The sequence below is a fragment of the Haliotis rufescens genome, unplaced genomic scaffold, assembly GCF_023055435.1.
Source record: "Haliotis rufescens isolate VD_foot unplaced genomic scaffold, xgHalRufe1.0.p SCAF_8, whole genome shotgun sequence".
Taxonomy (NCBI): domain Eukaryota; kingdom Metazoa; phylum Mollusca; class Gastropoda; order Lepetellida; family Haliotidae; genus Haliotis; species Haliotis rufescens.
In genome coordinates, this window is record NW_025964372.1 from 7,539,873 (window position 1) to 7,558,853 (window position 18,981).

General features: G+C 42.2%; 2 protein-coding genes across 2 annotated transcripts; both read right to left on the reverse strand.

The window, feature by feature from the left end:
- Window positions 1–4,381: 4,381 nt before the first annotated feature.
- LOC124148944 (extensin-1-like) lies at window positions 4,382–6,751 on the reverse strand. Its single transcript, XM_048389283.1, has 2 exons — window positions 6,733–6,751; window positions 4,382–5,421 (listed from the first exon to the last, which is right to left on the reverse strand). The coding sequence occupies exons 1-2, from the start codon at window positions 6,749–6,751 to the stop codon at window positions 4,382–4,384; spliced, it is 1,059 nt and encodes a 352-aa protein (XP_048245240.1).
- A 1,156-nt stretch (window positions 6,752–7,907) lies between these two features.
- Window positions 7,908–11,854, reverse strand: LOC124148943 (eukaryotic translation initiation factor 3 subunit A-like). The gene is made up of 3 exons (XM_046520236.2): window positions 11,714–11,854; window positions 8,433–8,716; window positions 7,908–8,043 (listed from the first exon to the last, which is right to left on the reverse strand). Exons 1-3 carry the CDS (start codon window positions 11,852–11,854, stop codon window positions 7,965–7,967), a joined length of 504 nt encoding a protein of 167 aa, XP_046376192.2. The 3' UTR covers window positions 7,908–7,964.
- Between the last annotated feature and the right edge of the window lie 7,127 nt (window positions 11,855–18,981).

Below are 18,981 nucleotides of genomic sequence, written 5' to 3' on the forward strand. Positions count from 1 at the left end.
GAAAGACGTATCTGTTCATTTGCATGTGTCGACACTATCACCAGTAGTTGTGTGGCCTCTACAAGACCGCCTACGTAACTCCATGTTGACGGAATCATCTATATCTGTAGATATTTGCAAACAACCTCGTGCGACCGCAAGTCGTGACGTCAGAAAACCGGTTATTTCTGGCTTCTGGGAGGGAATTACATATACGATCGTCTGCTCACGCTCTAGCGCAAATACGCCAATTGATGGTCGGAATTAGAAGGAGCGCTGATTAAATTTGATCAATATCCTTGTACAAACGATTCAACAAATTTTCTGCATTTATTCTTGAAGCTGGGGGTAATAAACGGCCATAATCTAGAGGTGGTCTTTTATGGGCTTTGTTCGGCTTCTAGGAGGTGCAACACGATCGATATGGAGAATATTTCGTCAAGCTTCCTGAAATGGTTATGATGGACTCTGCTTCTAAATCGGGTTATTATCTCACAACGATGCAGGCTGGTTTATTCATACTGGTTTGGGTACAATGTATTCATGGGACAGAGGTCACGGAACAGTTATGGGTCACATGATAACTCCAGTCGGGATTTATCGCCCAGTCGTGACGTCACGTCTCTGTGACCTATTTATGAGGTCGGTCGAAAAGTGCAGTGGCGTAAATCAGTTTTGGTTGCAATACTCCACCGGCCGTTACAAACACTGGTCAAACGTGATGGATGGATAGCTGTGTCTGGATCTCGGCAAATGTGTGTTAAGCGAGGTTCTTGTAATATCTTATTTAACCGGCTGTTAATTCAGCGAGAGTGACCGTGATCGAGGGATGTAGGATTTAGAATGGGGTCACGCGAGTACAATGTCCGATTCTGCTCCACCTACTTCAGTGAATAAAACGCAAATAGTTTGTTTGGACAGTTTAACCTAAATGAAAGATTGCGGTTAATGGTTGTCTTGTTTGTGGCGAATAATGTACAATGGTATCGGCATTAATTTAAATAAAAATTCAGATTGCAACATTTGATAAATAAATACCAACATGAAGTATTCAGATGGGGGTTGCGACACTCCCTCTTTCAGACACCTGACGAGAGAGAGAGAGAGAGAGAGAGAGAGAGAGAGAGAGAGAGAGAGAGAGAGAGAATACAAAAGTCCAAACATGAACTGTATAATTTACTATATAAAATATACATACACACAAAATATAAAATCCAATCCAAAAGGAGCACATAGGTTATGCTGAATAGAACTGAGGCAATCTAGACTTGCCAAGTTATTCTAGACTTGAGTTGAATTCGAATCTTAATTTATTCTTAAGGGTCTAAGACAGAATATCATCACAAACATCGATTGCTGACCAAGCGGAATGATATAATTATACTGATAAGATAATAGCACATACTTGGCATAACATATGTGTTCATAATTATCATTACTATTTATACCCTGATAGCATGACATGGCTATATCAGCAGTCCACCTTAATCGTGGGTGTGTGAGTGAATTCTATGATACGCCCATGTAATGCTATCGTCAGTAACTAAACAACCCCATCAGGATCCGACAGCATCAGTCAGCAGCGGGTTCGTTTTTAGTTATTTGTTTCCCGAATAACTAAAAACATTCTTGCCGCGTATTCAAAGGCTGTATACTAAACAACCACTATAAGTCAATATAATTGTTTCATGTATAACGCCACACTCAGACATTTTCCAGATACATGACGCCGGTCCGTAAATATTCGAGTCAGGACAAGACAATCTAGTGATTGACATCATGAGCATCGATCTACGCAATTGGGATAGATGACATGCATCAACCAAGTCAGCGAGCCTGACCACCCGATCCCGTTAGTCGCCTCTTACAAGCACAGTCGCCTTTTATGGCAAGCATGGGTTGCTGAAGACCTATTCTACCCCGGATCTTCGCGGGTATATCAGTCTAATAAATCATTTAGTATCCATGTATATGAGAGCAGGGTGTCTAACGTGTGGTTAGTTGTTGAGTAGCTAAGAATAACTAAAACCCCACCGGCAGCGGCTCGTTGGTGACTTGATTGTGTGTCGTCCGATCCGACGGCGAGGGACGTTGTTGACACTATTAATCACCGGATTGTCTGGTCCAGACTCGATTATTTACAGACCGCTGTCATATAACTGGACTCTTTTCACTGCTGTGTTAAACAACAAACAAACAACAAAGAAAACACCCAACGGTCTGTCAGTCATCCGCGGATGTAAATACTTTTTATTCCCTTATGTACGTGGGTTTAGGTTCTGTCCGTCTGTGTAATGTACCAGCAATTAACGCCACTCCGGCTGAAATTTACATGCCTGTATGTCGCCGCTCCTTCAACAATCAACATATCGGCAGCTACCGACTGTATCACCGATCACTCATTGTGTCATCTGTTTACGGTCTCAGCTTCGTGTTAATGATGTTTATAAGTTATAGGATAACAACGTGATTTCTATTTATATAAACTTGTATATAACACATGCCGTGTACAGAGAAACTGATGATATCATATGTCGTGTTGTTGAAAGGGAATGACGTAATTTTTGTCCGCCAACAACAATAAGTATACATCTCACTGTTGTCGACATACACTCTAATCCCTCTCCCTCCCACCCACCCCCCACCCCCTCTCTCTCTCTCTCTCTGTCTCTCTCTATGTCTACATTTGTCTATATGCCCGTGTCTGTGTGTGTCCATATATCCGTGTCTGTGTGTGTCCATATATCCGTGTCTGTGTGTGTCCATATATCCGTGTCTGTGTGTGTCCACATGTCCGTGCCTGTGTGTGTCCATATATCCGGGTCTGTGTGTGTCCATATATCCGTGTCTGTGTGTCCACATGCCCGTGTCTGTGTGTGTCCACATGCCCGTGTCTGTGTGTGTCCACATGCCCGTGTCTGTGTGTGTCCATATGTTCGTGTCTGTGTGTGTCCATATGTTCGTGTCTGTGTGTGTCCACATGCCCGTGTCTGTGTGTGTCCACATGTCCGTGTCTGTGTGTGTCCATATGTTCGTGTCTGTGTGTGTCCACATGCCCGTGTCTGTGTGTGTCCATATGTTCGTGTCTGTGTGTGTCCACATGCCCGTGTCTGTGTGTGTCCACATGCCCGTGTCTGTGTGTGTCCACATGCCCGTGTCTGTGTGTGTCCACATGTCCGTGTCTGTGTGTGTCCACATGTCCGTGTCTGTGTGTGTCCACATGTCCGTGTCTGTGTGTGTCCATATGTTCGTGTTTGTGTGTGTCCACATGCCCGTGTCTGTGTGTGTCCACATGCCCGTGTCTGTGTGTGTCCATATGTCCGTGTCTGTGTGTGTCCATATGTTCGTGTCTGTGTGTGTCCATATGTCCGTGCCTGTGTGTGTCCACATGTCCGTGTCTGTGTGTGTCCACATGTCCGTGTCTGTGTGTGTCCACATGCCCGTGTCTGTGTGTGTCCATATGTCCGTGTCTGTGTGTGTCCACATGTCCGTGTCTGTGTGTGTCCACATGTCCGTGTCTGTGTGTGTCCACATGCCCGTGTCTGTGTGTGTCCATATGTTCGTGTCTGTGTGTGTCCATATGTCCGTGTCTGTGTGTGTCCTCATGTCCGTGTCTGTCCACATGTCCGTGTCTGTGTGTGTCCATATGTCCGCTTGTATGCATGTGGATCCAAAGATCCACGTGTATGTATATGGACATCGACCCATAATATATCTTCCTTGAATGCCATTTATATTTTGCATAGACAACTCAATACAATCGAGTTCACTTATCTCGCTCGTGCACTATCAAATACATGTTGCCACGTGCCCAGAACAGCGGATGCAAGTCAAACAGCAGTATGCTTTCTTCACCTATCTACCTGCGCTGGCCGTGTCTGAGAGCCCTATCGTCAATGTCATTGTTGTCGGTGTCAATGTCAGGTTGCAGCTCCTGTAATGATGTAACCACCAGCAGTGTGGCCATCTCATCGCCGCGTCAAGTAGCACGTATTTCACTGCAGGATAAGCGCTGCGTTCCATCTCAGGTTGAGTTCAGCCCTATATTTAGCAGCTTACATCTAAGTATGCGCTATGTACACGCCCAACTGTTAGACAAACACTTGCTCGAACCAGCGTGTCTACAGGTCGCGGGTGTGTGCCTCGAGTGTACGTGCGCATGTCCTTGTATATACACACCCACTGCTGGGAAATATACACCTATCACGAAATGTCAATTTGTGATCGGCACAAATACTTTGGGAGAAGTAGACAGAAATATATCAAAGCAAATGTGTTCATTGACAAATTAAGTCACGATAATTTCCCATGCACTTAATTCTCAAAGTACTTTTCTGTAAAGTACAAATGCTACCAAGCTAACATATAGTCCAGAAATAAAGTTACACTGAAGGTTTAATAATCACAATTCTAAAGCAACACCCCTGTCTCTAAATTTCAGAGAGCTAAAAAGGGGATGAGAAGAGGTTGCTGGAACTGAGGAGGGGGTTGTAGTGGAACTGAGGAGGGGGTTGTAATGGAACTGAGGAGGGGGTTGTAGTGGAACTGCGGAGGGGGTTGTAATGGAACTGAGGAGGTGGTTGTAATGGAACTGAGGAGGGGGTTGTAGTGGAACTGAGGAGGGGGTTGTAGTGGAACTGAGGAGGGGGTTGTTATGGAACTGAGGAGGGGGTTGTAGTGGAACTGAGGAGGGGGTTGTTATGGAACTGAGGAGGGGGTTGTAATGGAACTGAGGAGGGGGTTGTAGTGGAACTGAGGAGGGGGTTGTGGCAGAACTGAGGTGGGGGTTGTAATGGAACCGAGGAGGGGGTTGTAATGGAACTGAGGAGGGGGTTGTAATGGAACTGAGGAGGGGGTTGTAGTGGAACTGAGGAGGGGGTTGTAGTGGAACTGCGGAGGGGGTTGTAGTGGAACCGAGGAGGGGGTTGTAATGGAACTGAGGAGGTGGTTGTAATGGAACTGAGGAGGGGGTTGTAGTGGAACTGAGGAGGGGGTTGTAGTGGAACTGAGGAGGGGGTTGTAATGGAACTGAGGAGGGGGTTGTAATGGAACTGAGGAGGGGGTTGTAATTGAACTGAGGAGGTGGTTGTAGTGGAACTGAGGAGGGGGTTGTAATGGAACTGAGGAGGGGGTTGTAATTGAACTGAGGAGGTGGTTGTAGTGGAACTGAGGAGGGGGTTGTAATGGAACTGAGGAGGGGGTTGTAGTGGAACTGAGGAGGGGGTTGTAATGGAACTGAGGAGGTGGTTGTAGTGGAACCGAGGAGGGGGTTGTAATGGAACTGAGGAGGGGGTTGTAATGGAACTGAGGAGGGGGTTGTAATGGAACTGAGGAGGGGGTTGTAATGGAACTGAGGAGGGGGTTGTAGTGGAACTGAGGAGGGGGTTGTAATGGAACTGAGGAGGGGGTTGTAGTGGAACTGAGGAGGGGGTTGTAATGGAACTGAGGAGGGGGTTGTAATGGAACGATGAGGGGGTTGTTATGGAACTGAGGAGGGGGTTGTTATGGAACTGAGGAGGGGGTTGTAATGGAACTGAGGAGGGGGTTGTAGTGGAACTGAGGAGGGGGTTGTAATGGAACTGGGGTGATTGTTTTATCAACTAGATGTATATGCCTGGGACCTGCAAGAGAGACACAACTGCCGTGTGTAAATATCTACATGTAATCCCCGTACAACATGACGTCAATAGCAATATTTCTAATTGCACGGCATTCGTTGCTTTGGTCGTACATAGTTATGTAGCTATCATCACATCTACAACATATTTAACACACAGATACTCTGATAGCTACTAAAAGCCCGGCCAAAGGAAAGAGCACACTTAAAAAATGGATTTGAACAAAAATTACAAATGTTGTCAAAACGTTACTAGGTTGAAAACAGTCGCCGAAACACTCAAATTTAGATCCAAAACACTTCTATGATACCCGTATCCCGATTGCGTGGATCGATGCTCATGATGTCAATCACTGGATTGTCTGGTCCAGACTCGATTATTTACAGACCGCCGTCATATAGTTAGAATATTGCTGAGTGCGGCGTAAAACAAGTAACCAACCAACCTTTTGGTGGGAAGACAGGTTGGTTATTTATGAAATCTCAAATATGTCAATAAAACATACAAATACACTTACCTATGTATCGTATAAATGGGTATAGTATGCAATCAATATGTTCCAACCTGAAGATTGACTGGACTGCTTGGTTTCGGAAACAGAAAGATGATATTTGCAAAACCGAATCTCAGCACAAACACGCAAATGCTAATTAGACTATAGCAGCATCACTTGAAATAGACACAAGAGGTGCCTAAGAAGAAAAAGATATTGGAAGAAAATCATATTTTGATATAATACTTCAGTTGAACAATTCTATACATTGATAGATATAGCTACATATGAAGATGCTCATTTTATTATGTTAAGTTGTTCGATTTTATATACGTTAAAAATGATTTCTGAAGATTCCTACCGGAAATACATGTGAAGTAGTACGTCTTGGAAGGAGTGCTAGCTACATCTGGCTGTGCATCGCCTATATTTAGTCAAAAGTTTCGAAGGGCGGGTCACTCGAGCAATTCACTTTTGGTAGAAGTAGGTTATCGTGAAAACCTTGTATATTTTAAGCGAGGTTTGACGTCAATAGAGCTAAGTGGCCATTGCTGTGGGTGTCTGCGTTGTATAATGCTGTGGTAGAAATACACCCACGTCGACATGTCTGCAGGATGTATACATGTGGCAGCAACGGTTTACCTACACCAAAATCAAACATAGTCTCACCGAAAACAGCAAAGACAAACAAAGGGCCCCAGACCCTCCGTTTAAAGACGTATCTCTGTGCATAAACACCCTCCTCAATATAACGAAAATGGGTGAAACAACCAAACATATATGGGTGAACTATTGAAAACACCCAATATGAACATATATGGTGTGGTGTATGAACAGATTATTTGCCCACAGATGAACAATCCACGTTGGTCTTTTGTACTCGGCGGACGATGTCACGTGACCTGTCATGGCCCGATGTGTGTTGTCAGTTTCAATACAAGGCGTGTCGGGTCCGTGCAAGGCAAGAATGTAAGGAATGTATCACGACTGTCCCACTTTTCAACGTTTTCTGCGTACATTTCAATTCAATCATGTTATTTACTATATTATCTGCATTCATGCACAATGACGGTTGTTAAATCGTGTCATGGTTTCATATAAACAATTTGTATAAATATGGTTAATCGGAATTCTTGCTTTTTTATAGAACTTGTTTGTTTTTCCAACGTTAATAGTTTAGTGTGTTATCCTGTTCGACAACGGCCATGAATTAATACATATAAATACAGTAAACTACGGTTATAACGAACTCAAAGGGACTTCTAATTTTAGTTCGTTATAACCGTAGTTCGTTATAAGCCTATATACAGCATATGTACAACAAATGGCCGGGACTAAAATATAAGTTCGTTATATCGGTCAGTTCGTTATTAGCGTGTTCGTTATAACCATAGTTTACTGTACTGGACCCTGATCTCTATAAAAAATTTAACCTTCTGTCATGTGCGCAGTTTAAATTCCGGGATAGTGTTGGCGATAGAAAAGGCAAATTAAGCCACAGATGTTGCGGGAGGGGGATGGGGATGGGGATGGGGATGGGTGGTGTAATCCCCCCACGTATGCGTTTTTTAGAAGCTGAAGGAAGGATTGTATATAGAGCATGTAAGTAAACTGCCGATGTTTCATGGTGGCTAAAATGAAACAAAGAATAAATGGTTATTTTGAAGGTGATGCAATTTATGTGATACGGGTATCATAGTTGTGTTGTTTTGACGCCTGCTTTCATCCTTCTAACGTTAACATTACGTTTGTAATGTTTTGGTCCAATCCAATTTCCAAGTGTACACTTTGTTTTGCCCTGCAGTTTATTCAGCATTTTACTTAAGTACATATATCTGATATTCTTTACAATGGTGAACCATTCAGAATAGAAATCAACTGATTGTTTGAGAAGCCGGCGGCAAAACGTTGTTTATTCTTTCAGTCCCTGGTTGTCCTGGATCAGACTCCATGCTGGAACATAAATCACTACGGTGTTAAACAACAACACAGTGTTACTGTAATTTGATTGCCTATATGGAGATTTGATCAACGCAATAACAAAACGTTTTCTTCATAAGAACTATTCTTGTATTCAGGGGCATGGGTGGCCCAGTCGTCTATGGCGCAGAAATTCGCCGTGCAGAGTTGCGCCCCTTTGACACGCCAGCATCCTATGATCGCGGGTTCGAATCCCGGTTCGTTCCGATTTCGTTTCTGATTATGTTTTTGATTATGTCAGCACCATACCCGTGGGTTTCACCAAAGTGGTAAACGTCTAAGACCTGCATTAATCCAGGCTTTCGTCCCACGTGATACGCCTGGAATACTGTTAAAAGCAGCGTTAAACCAGACTCACTCACTCATTATTCTTGCATTCACCGCCCTGCTCTGCCTTTCCGTCGCCCTGCTCTGCCTTTCCGCCGCCCTGCTCTGCCTTTCCGTCGCCCTGCTCTGCCTTTCCGCCGCCCTGCTCTGCCTTTCCGTCGCCCTGCTCTGCCTTTCCGTCGCCCTGCTCTGCCTTTCCGCCGCCCTGCTCTGCCTTTCCGCCGCCCTGCTCTGCCTTTCCGTCGCCCTGCTCTGCCTTTCCGTCGCCCTGCTCTGCCTTTCCGCCGCCCTGCTCTGCCTTTCCGCCGCCCTGCTCTGCCTTTCCGCCTCAGCAGCTTCTTATCCTGCATGTCGTGTTTAACTCAGCTTTTTAAGCAAGACTATCAGTCCCCCCCCTCCCCCCCTCGAAAAAAACAACCCAAAAAAACCCATGGCTATATTCATTGAATATATTATGCGTATTTGGTAAAAAGAAATAATGTTATGTTTAACAACAACATAAACAACAACAACAACAACAACAACGTAATAATTACTATCCCCAGGCAGTTACTTTTTACATGAAAAACCATTATTGCGAACTAAGCACTTTTGCCCTCTGCCACACTTAATTGCAGTCGTGTACGTGCATTACCCACGCCAGTGTACAGATACTGCTGACATCAGCCAAAATGGCGTAACAGGTGTTTGTGTGGGAGTCTTTTATAATAAATACATCACGAAGATGAACTATACCTGACAGCTGTTGCACATGTATAATTCATGTAATTGAATCAATAAGTGAAATATAATTGTCTCTGGGAATTAACCGAAATGACATGACTTGTTTTGTTCTTTAGTGTTTAAACACACATGCTAATTATAGATTTGCTGTTCGTAATGATATACTATTTACTTGACAATATTTCAACGGTACAATTTATAATTATGAATGAAATGAATGAAAATGGCATGAATAAATGCCACGTGATATATCCCTGTCAATCTGTTCCAAAGCATATGTCCTTGAAATAGACAACACAGATTGCAATATAGGTGTTATTGTGGAAGTACTTTATAACACTAATGGTCACATGATACATGAAATGTACATTTCGTGATGGCTATTTACACGGAATGTTGCAGGTGCGCCGGTGCAATGAACATGCTTGTCTATAGAAGCACGAGGAACACGGATTCCCACGCGCGAGCGTCAGCTGTGGCGGGATGGTCGGTGAAGGGAGAAGGGGTTGGTGTGTATCGGCGACAAGTCGGCAGGGTGGGGTCTGTCGGTGGGAGAGAAGGGTCGAATCACCGGGTGGGAACGGGAATCAATTGATGGGTCTCGATACTTAGACATATACCAAGATGGGGGAGCGGTACAGATGGCGCTGTGTGGTAATAGTTCCCACGGTGCAACAGGTAGGTGGGGGCATTAGGTGCGAGATAAGTTGTTTCACACGAATTGGGGAAAGGCATATGGATTTTAAAGAAGTGCGGACGAATCGATTCTTATCAGTCGCAGCAGTGGAGTGATGAAAACATGCTTAGGGGATCGGGATGGGTGTTTCATAGTTCAAAAATATTTTATCATAAATATTATTCTGAATTTCACATGCATTTAAAAAAAATGTTGAAACCTTATATGATCGTAATTATGTAAGACCAGTGATTACACAATGAAATCGATAAACAAATTAAAGATGTTGAAAGTCCGAATCATTCATAAATCAAAATCAGATTAACTCGAGTCTCAAGTCTTTTATGGCGCTGTTGCTTCTCAAGCGCGGTTGGTGCAGTTTGTCCCAATTGTACTGACAAAATCTTCCTACTTGATAAATATTTGTTGAATAAAAAATATTTAACTTACTGATGCATATTGTGTATTTTTGTATTGTAAACTCGTAAAACCGATGCTTTATTTAATTCAGCCAAATATGACAACATTCCTCACTACTATATTTGGGACATATCGCTTATCTTTATTATCAAAATCAGGTCACATATCTTGAGAATATTTAGGTCTGCCATGCTATCGACACGTGCCAGTCAACCACTTGACAAGTAGATCAGTGTGACTGCAGTCGAGCATGTACCCTTTGTTGTTGCCTGTAGTTGAGACGAGACCCTTGAAGATCCGGGGTAGAATAGGTCTCCAGCCACCCATGCCTGCCCTAAAAGGCGATTGTGCTTGTGGTAAGAGGCGAATAACGGGATCAGGTGGTCAGGATCGATGACTTGGTTGAAGTGTGTCATGGTATCCCAATTGCGTGGATCGATGCTCATGATGATGATCACTGAATTGCCTGGTCCAGACTCGATTATTTACAGACCGCCGTCATAGAGCTTGAATATTTCTGAGTGCGGCGTTAAACAAACAAACAAACAAACAAAGTAGTGGCGATGCAGATGATGATGACGACAACGGTGGGTACTTGGATGGTTATGATGATCATGGCGATCGTAAGAAGTATGACCAGATGACCAGATGACCAGATGCCATTTGTAACTCACGAAACAAGCTATCTCGCAGAAAGGCGCGTTCCTTCAAACGCCGAGCGACCAACATCCCAGGGTTTCGGGTCGCCAGTCCAGTGAACCGCTCAGTTGGTTTTACCACTTTCATAACAAAGTTAATCCCCGCATGAGTCTTGCAAGAGTGACGGAGAATGTGGGGTGAAATACCAGCGATGGGAGTGGGGCAAGCGTGAAGGAGATGAATGTTGTGCTGGAATCAGATTGGCCCAACGGGGTTGAGTAAGCCAGACCTGGGCCGAATGTTAGTAGTTGGTATATTCATGAGTTGGTCATGTGGTAAGCGTTTTCCGGATCCATCAATAGTGCGCGTGTTTTTGCTATGACGTCTTCTAGCTGCTTTCATTATTCCGATGTTAACAACAGCGTGCTGCATGCGACATATTTACACTGGACTAAAAATCAAAACATTGTAATTCCGCTGCTTGTCTTGTAGAGCAGGTCACCCTTACCCTCTTCGCGAACACCTGCTTTTTCAGCCATCAATTCACATAAGTTTCACTAACACTGTTTGCCTTTGCGCCAGATGGATCTGTTTCGGAGGACAATCGAGACTAGTTATTCTCTGCCGTCGACGTCATATATGTAATAAAACGCTTCTTAAGACATAGATAGTATATTGCTTTCTTCAAAACGACAATATATCAGATGACCAAATCTCACATTTTCTATATTCATAGAAAGAAGAACATGTCACTGTCAAAATGTCACAAAATAAAAGCACACATGGCCATGTTAAAACAAAACATGATGTAAACTTCGTAATATAACTAGTCTGAGTAAACGACCGTCTTAAGATCACCAACGAATAGGCACATTCCACTGAGGACCGCTCCCCTGACTTCCCGCTGCCCGCCCCCGGGGTGGTGAAGGGCCGACCCAGACAGAGAGATGAGGATTTGGCCCACTGACACAGATCAGTCAGGTCAGTCACTCGGGACATCCGATCCATTCACCTCAACATTTCACAAGTCTTCCCCTAGAAGTAATGATTCATATAGAACTCACAGTTTTATCGCTCCCTTTTATAGAGAAGGGATAGGCATTTAACCTGGCCAGGTCTATATCTGTATGCATAATTATCTTCATTTATAACCCCAAACAAATAGTAGCACCGTGTGTACCGCGTGACCCGGCATTTATTCTGTAGATGTTAGTTGCTTTTAAACCCCCCCCCCCCCCCCCCCCCCCCCCCCCCCCACCCCTCCTCCAACACCCCACCTCACGCCAGACCTAACCCGCCCCGTTATTTAAAACAAACAAAAGAACGAACGAGAAATAAATAAATAAATAAATAAATAAATAAATAAATAATGTCTTTTTACATGTAGGACTAACATACAGTCTGATATATTTTGTTTTGATGATGATTTCATATTGTTGAATAGAGCTGGTGAGACTTGATTTCTATAATCTGGATAGATTTGGTTTCATAAAATACATGTATTCCACAGTCATGGTGCGGGACTAGTTATATATGTTAACTGTCACATATAGAAGGTGTGATGGGATAAAGGTTTTGAGTTATACAAAAGCTAAACATCTGATCGAAACAGTCGCCACCCCATAGAATTATATAGCTGACACCGCACAGTGTCTATTGGAAGGGGCCTGTCTATGCGGAAGTACACGGGAAGATATCTGGAAGTACACCAAGGAGTGCTTCACGAGATCATAAAACAATCCAAAAACGTAAGAACGTGAATTCTTACTGAGTTTTTTCTGGTTAAGTACTTTAACATTTGATAATAGTGAAATAAAAATACGTCAGTTTGTTCGGTTGTTTCCAGCGTAAACAAAGAACGATATCTTGTGATCAAAATATGAACGAATGCCTGTAGCGAGATAGACTTGAACAGGTCTTTATGGCAATAATTATTAATTGAAATGATAATGTTTAGATTACATATATAAAAACAAAAGTTGTCCCTGTTAGAGACTGGCGTCCTTGTACTGTCCGCTTATCTAGACTTGCCTATTAGGAGGCTAGAATTACAGTCTTGGAGCAAGGCTAGTAGTAAGAGTATGCCCGTAAAGATCAGGGTTCGCAATCAGTAAATCTAATACCTCGAGTAACTGAAAAGTGATACCGCTAACCCAATAGAAGCAGTACATATAGCGTGGAGGGTCTACTGGAAATGAACAGAAATTAGAAATCACACGCGCAAACCTGTAATCATCATCATCATCATCATCATCATCATCACCATCACCATCACCACCACCACCACCACCACCACCATCACCATCATCATCATCATCACCATCACCATCATCATCATCATCGTCGTCGTCATCATCATCATCACCACCACCACCATCATCATCATCATCATCATCATCACCACCATCACCACCATCAGCATCAGCATCAGCATCAGCATCATAATCCATTCATTCATTCATTCACTCACTCACTCATTTACCAGAAACCACTCACATCGGTACCATGTATAAGATACAATGGAAAACGAATCGAATATACTTCAAACGAAGGGCCAGTGTTACAGCAACACATGTGAGACACCAATATGTGGCGTTAAGGAAAGGTTTCAACAATCACAGGTGCAGTAGTGCTAACGTACCTGATAATTCAAACTCTGAAAACCAATTTAATATTATACTAAGACCTTCTAATATTTTATTATCATTATTATCTGTACAAAGAATATGTGTAATATGTTGACATACATCCACATAGAATGTAATGCCTCGATCTATATCTTCCATTTGTAAGTCTTTCGTCATCATTGGAGCTGTACGTGGGCGGTCATTCAGAAAGTGATTAAGTGGGAGAAGCCATGACGAGTGTGTCAAAGTTCACACGTTACTGTGAGCCCGACTATGCCCACTGTGTGACTGCGAACCACCCACCTTCCGGTATATTATGCTACAAGTTCCGATCACACTTGTCATGTCACGACAATAGTCATGCAGCATGACACAGTGCTATCTTCAGAAATACCAAGAATGTTCATCATTAAAATCTTGACTTTGTGTGCTGAACTTTGTGATATTCAGATGATTGAAATAGTTGACCTTTGAAAGACATACTCACAAAAATATAGTTGGTACGTAGTCACAGTATTTAAAATTACCTAAATCAAATAAAATGATCAGGTAGTTGATTACGATGTTAATATTTAGTTTTGATTTTGGCCCATTTGTTCAGAAATACCCAGAACGATTTGAACTTCGGTACAGACAGATGTCAAACTTGGCCACTGGTGAGTGTGCACGTGCTACACGCACAACGCATGCAGCACGTGCACGTGGTGTTAGATGCGCTTGGGGCATCCGTACTTGAACTAATATGTAAAATTTGTCTATCATAGATGATACTGGTAACATTATATGTACGTGCTTCAGGCCGTCTTGTCTCCTGTTTTCGCGTGGGCGGCGTTAAGAAATGAATCACTTAAGGTATTATGGTCTTTTTGGATATGAACAAATATCCGTTTCTATGGTAACAGAATGAAATTGACAGCCAATGTCATAACGGAATCAATATGACAAGAATGTCTGTTTCATATCTAACTCAGTTGGACATGGTAATGGTATGGGAAATAGCTTATAAAAGTGTTTTTTGTTGTTGATCATGTCATATTTTGGGAGTGACGTTTCTGTACAGTTAGGAACGGATGGGACACTGAATGAAAGCGTCATGTTTTACGTCATTGAGAGGAAGTTATTTCCGCGCTGTTCTGCATGGTAGAATACGTTTCAAAGTGAACGTACAGTCTAACGTCGATGTGAAAACAATTCGTTATTGACATTGCCAACTGGATATGAAAGGAAAACCCGAAGTATGTTAGGTCCTAAATTTAGACATTCGACGCTTAGGGGAAACCCGCGAGCACATGTATGGCGCGGACAAACCTAGAAGACTGGGCCACCAAAGGGCGTATGTGAAAAGTATGAGGTCATATTCATATAACAGTTGAACCATTTTCATATAACAGTTGAACCATAGTCATATAACAGTTGAACCATATTCATATAACAGTTGAACCTTATTCATATAACAGTTGAACCATATTCATATGACAGTAGAGCCATATTCATATGACAGTTGAACCATATTCATATGACAGTAGAGACATATTCATATGACAGTTGAACCATATTCATATGACAGTAGAGCCATATTCATATGACAGTTGAACCATATTCATATGACAGTAGAGCCATATTCATATGACAGTTGAACCATATTCATATGACAGTAGAGCCATATTCATATGACAGTAGAGCCATATTCATATGACAGTTGAACCATATTCATATGACAGTAGAGCAAGCGATTAATACTTAATGCCAGTTCCCGATTATTAGTTGGTGTCGGTAGAATCGCATCCACCTATGTAATGTGCCTTTTTGTGCGACATATATAATATGTTGTTGTTGATGTTGTTGTTGTCGTCGTCGTCGTCGTCGTCTATAGTTTAACACCACACATTCCAGCTATGTGGCGTCGATCTGTAAATAATCGAGTCTGGACCAGACAATTCAGTGATTGACATCATGATGACATGCATCAACCAAGTCAGCGAGCCTGACCACCCGATCCCGTTAGTCGCCTCTTACGACAAGCATAGTTGCCTTTTACAGCAAGCAAAGGTTGCTGAAGGCCTATTTGACCCGGATGGATCTTCAAGGGTGACATATGTGATATAAATATATGATACACATGGCTGGTTTAATATAATATGTCATAACTCCTCTGGTTTTAATTGTCGTACGACGCCATCATGCCTGAAGCTGAAACATCACCTTATTAAACAATGTAAGGTGATTTGTGTATGACTTATATCTCCTAAAAAGGGATTTATGTACATTGGCAAATTTTACGGATTGCAATGAGTTTTAAACATGGGTAAATATTGTAGTAAAATCGTTTGATTCTTGAATGATTCACAGAAGTAGAAATCATTGAGAAAATATAGCATCAGCATTGTATTTGAAATCAACTTGAATCCCGTGTCTCACATAACGGTATTACTTGACCTGTTTGCACAAAACAATACTACTTGACAAGGAGTACAGCCTATATATGTTACAAATAGATCAACACCACCAGCAACTTATTTCTTTACGATAACAACCTTCGATTGTATCTCACCTTCTGAAACCTACTGAGGGCGAGTATTAAAAATTCAACACGTCATGAAAGGTATCATTTAGATTATCTAGTCCCATTGTCATCCCCATCAAGTCCCTCCTGCGACGGTTTCCTCCCAAACTGCACCGCATCCCCTTTCAAAACAATCACCGGAAACTTTTCCTGCGACAAAGCGGACACCAGAGGTCATCAAGTCCATCGCGGCTTGCTTCAAACTGTGTGTCTGTAACCCGTCACGGTCACTTCACACTGGGTACTAATCCGCAGATACGACCTACTTTTGGGTCACGTAATGTCTCGACAGGGATATATGACAGCTTATGTGCTTACATACCTTCCATACAGGTGTTGTCTAAATACAGACATACAGACAGACAGATATTTTATTAAAGTCTCAGCGCAACATTTGATACATAAAATTATACAGTCTTTAAACAAAGTTGAGCCATTCTATGCGGAATTACAAGAGATTATTATGCATAAAACAAAACAAACTATGAACTGGGTATACGATAAAAGCGGAAACAATAAAAAATATTAAGTAGGAATATACAAATTGGCAGCACTTTTTTTTAGGATATGAAAAGTTTTGGCAGTTAAAAAGGCCAGTTCAGGGTACGAGAGTAGAGAAACAATTTTTTTTCAGCTCCTAGGGGAGCTGCACACATTTAAAAAGGGCTAGGGCCATATTATAATTTACAGACAATTCACAGTCAAATTTATTGTTTTCTAAATACACTACTTCTCGGGAGGAAAAGATCAATTTAGCCTATCTCAGATTGCTGGAAGGCCTTCCCATGAAATCAGCAACATATATCATGAACTACGTGTTGTATATAATATCGATCATCTGTCAAAGCCAACATACACATGTGTGTTTATGTGTTATTTACAACCGAAGCAGAATTTTTAATAATGAAATTATTATAACAAGCGGGTAAATATAGACGATTGGTCTTGTTCTAATATTGAAATGATTTTCAATATGATAGAAAAAACATCACTGTCTTCAAGGGGGCGTATCCACAGCAATGTGGGTGCATTACTGTATTACGTCATCAACCGGTGAAGTAGTACTATTACATAAGTTCTCGAGTATGTTATGCTAACATGCAATAGACAATACCCGATGAAAGTGACATGTGGCGTGACAACCCCTCGCGGAACACGTGGAAGTGTTGGACCAACAACAATAACGTTATGAAACGTACACGGGAATAGATCGACCGAGGCTGTTGGCTGTCAATCAAATTAATTATTCATTTCACTTGGGATTTGAGGTTCAGCGCGTGATCCTCGCATTATCCAGTGTAGCGATTGTCACCTCAAGTAGGTCATGCCAGCTATTTCGGTCTCTTACATAACATGTACTGATGATCCGTATTGATTCGTGTGTAAATGAGTGATTACTTGGACCCCATATCTTTGTGCGGTTCGTGTAGAAATTGATTGGGCCTATTTTAATGTTATATTTGAAAGCGTATATGTATCCGTCCAATCAGTTAATGGGATAGTATTATTTCTCAAGCACTGTTACAAATGCTAACTGTGTGTCATCGCGTGTCGACGTTGGGGATCCCCCCCTCACGCGTTAAACCACTGGTTGTATGTCTGGACAAGATTTGCGTAACCCACTTCATCTTAATGTAGTTAAAATATTACTCAGACTGAGACTTAAAACAACTCAATCTCTCGCCATCGGTCATTTGAACAGTTCACTAACTATCAGAGGTTACCGTGACAAAACAATGAGATGTTATTTTCATCAATACCACCACTGCTAGAAGCATTCAAGTTCAGCCTGTCCAGTTCCGAAGTCACATGAAGACGACGGACGCTGTGTGGACGATGACAGTACAAAATATAGTCTTATATATAGCGAGTGAGTGAGTATGATTTTACGCCGCTTTTTGCAATATTCCAGCAGTATCACGGGGGGGGGGGGGGGGGGGGGGGGGATATAGGTCTAATAGTATTTTGTTTTGTTTGTTTGTTGTTTAACATGGCACTCAGCAAAATTCCAGCTATACGACAGCAGTTTGTAAATATCAAATCTGAACAAGACAATCAAGTGATTGATATCATGAGCATCGATGAACACAATTGGGATACGATGGCATGCATTAACCAAGTAAGCAAGCCTGACCACCCGATCTCGTTAGTGGCCTCTTACGACAAGCATGGGTTGCTGAAGACCTATTCTAACCCTGATCTTCACGGGTGTTTTTAATCTAATATATTTGGTTGGACCAGACAAATGAGCTATTTATCAATGAGCAACGGTCCTAGTCGTCGGGGTACAATGACATCCAATCCACCATGTTACAGAGCCTGACCACCCGATCCATTAAGTGGCCAATACTGTAGAATGCACATTTCCATATATTACATATATCTATAAGGGACCGACTATCCTGAGGATCTGGTGTTTTGATTTTCTTTTCATTTGCAGCTACAAATCCAGATATTTTTTTTCATTTATAACTATGAGCCTATCCTTGCAACAATGTTATTTTTGTGGCAGGCAATTTATTTTCAAAATTCTGCAGCATAACTTTTTAAAAGAATTTTCGGTGACATTATAATTTTTCCGATTAAATTTCACACATGGTATTGTTTCCAAAAGGGAGCACGTGACCAGCCCCAAATGCATTATGGTCGAAAATTCCGTTTGAAACCGGTTTGAACAAGCCGAGGATATTGATTTTACACACACATTGTTTAGCATACATAAATGCAGCGAAATTGTAGGCTAAGGTGATTTGTTTGACATAGTTGTGTCAGCATGGGTTAACAGTCACAAGCTCAACAACGCCTTCCATCGCACAGTGCGTCGACCTCCAAGTGACCCGGTGACATAGGTCACGTTACCTATGACGTCATCACTCATTCACCAGCTGTCAATCACGCAAAGCGGACACAACTGTGGCTTATATATATATGACCGA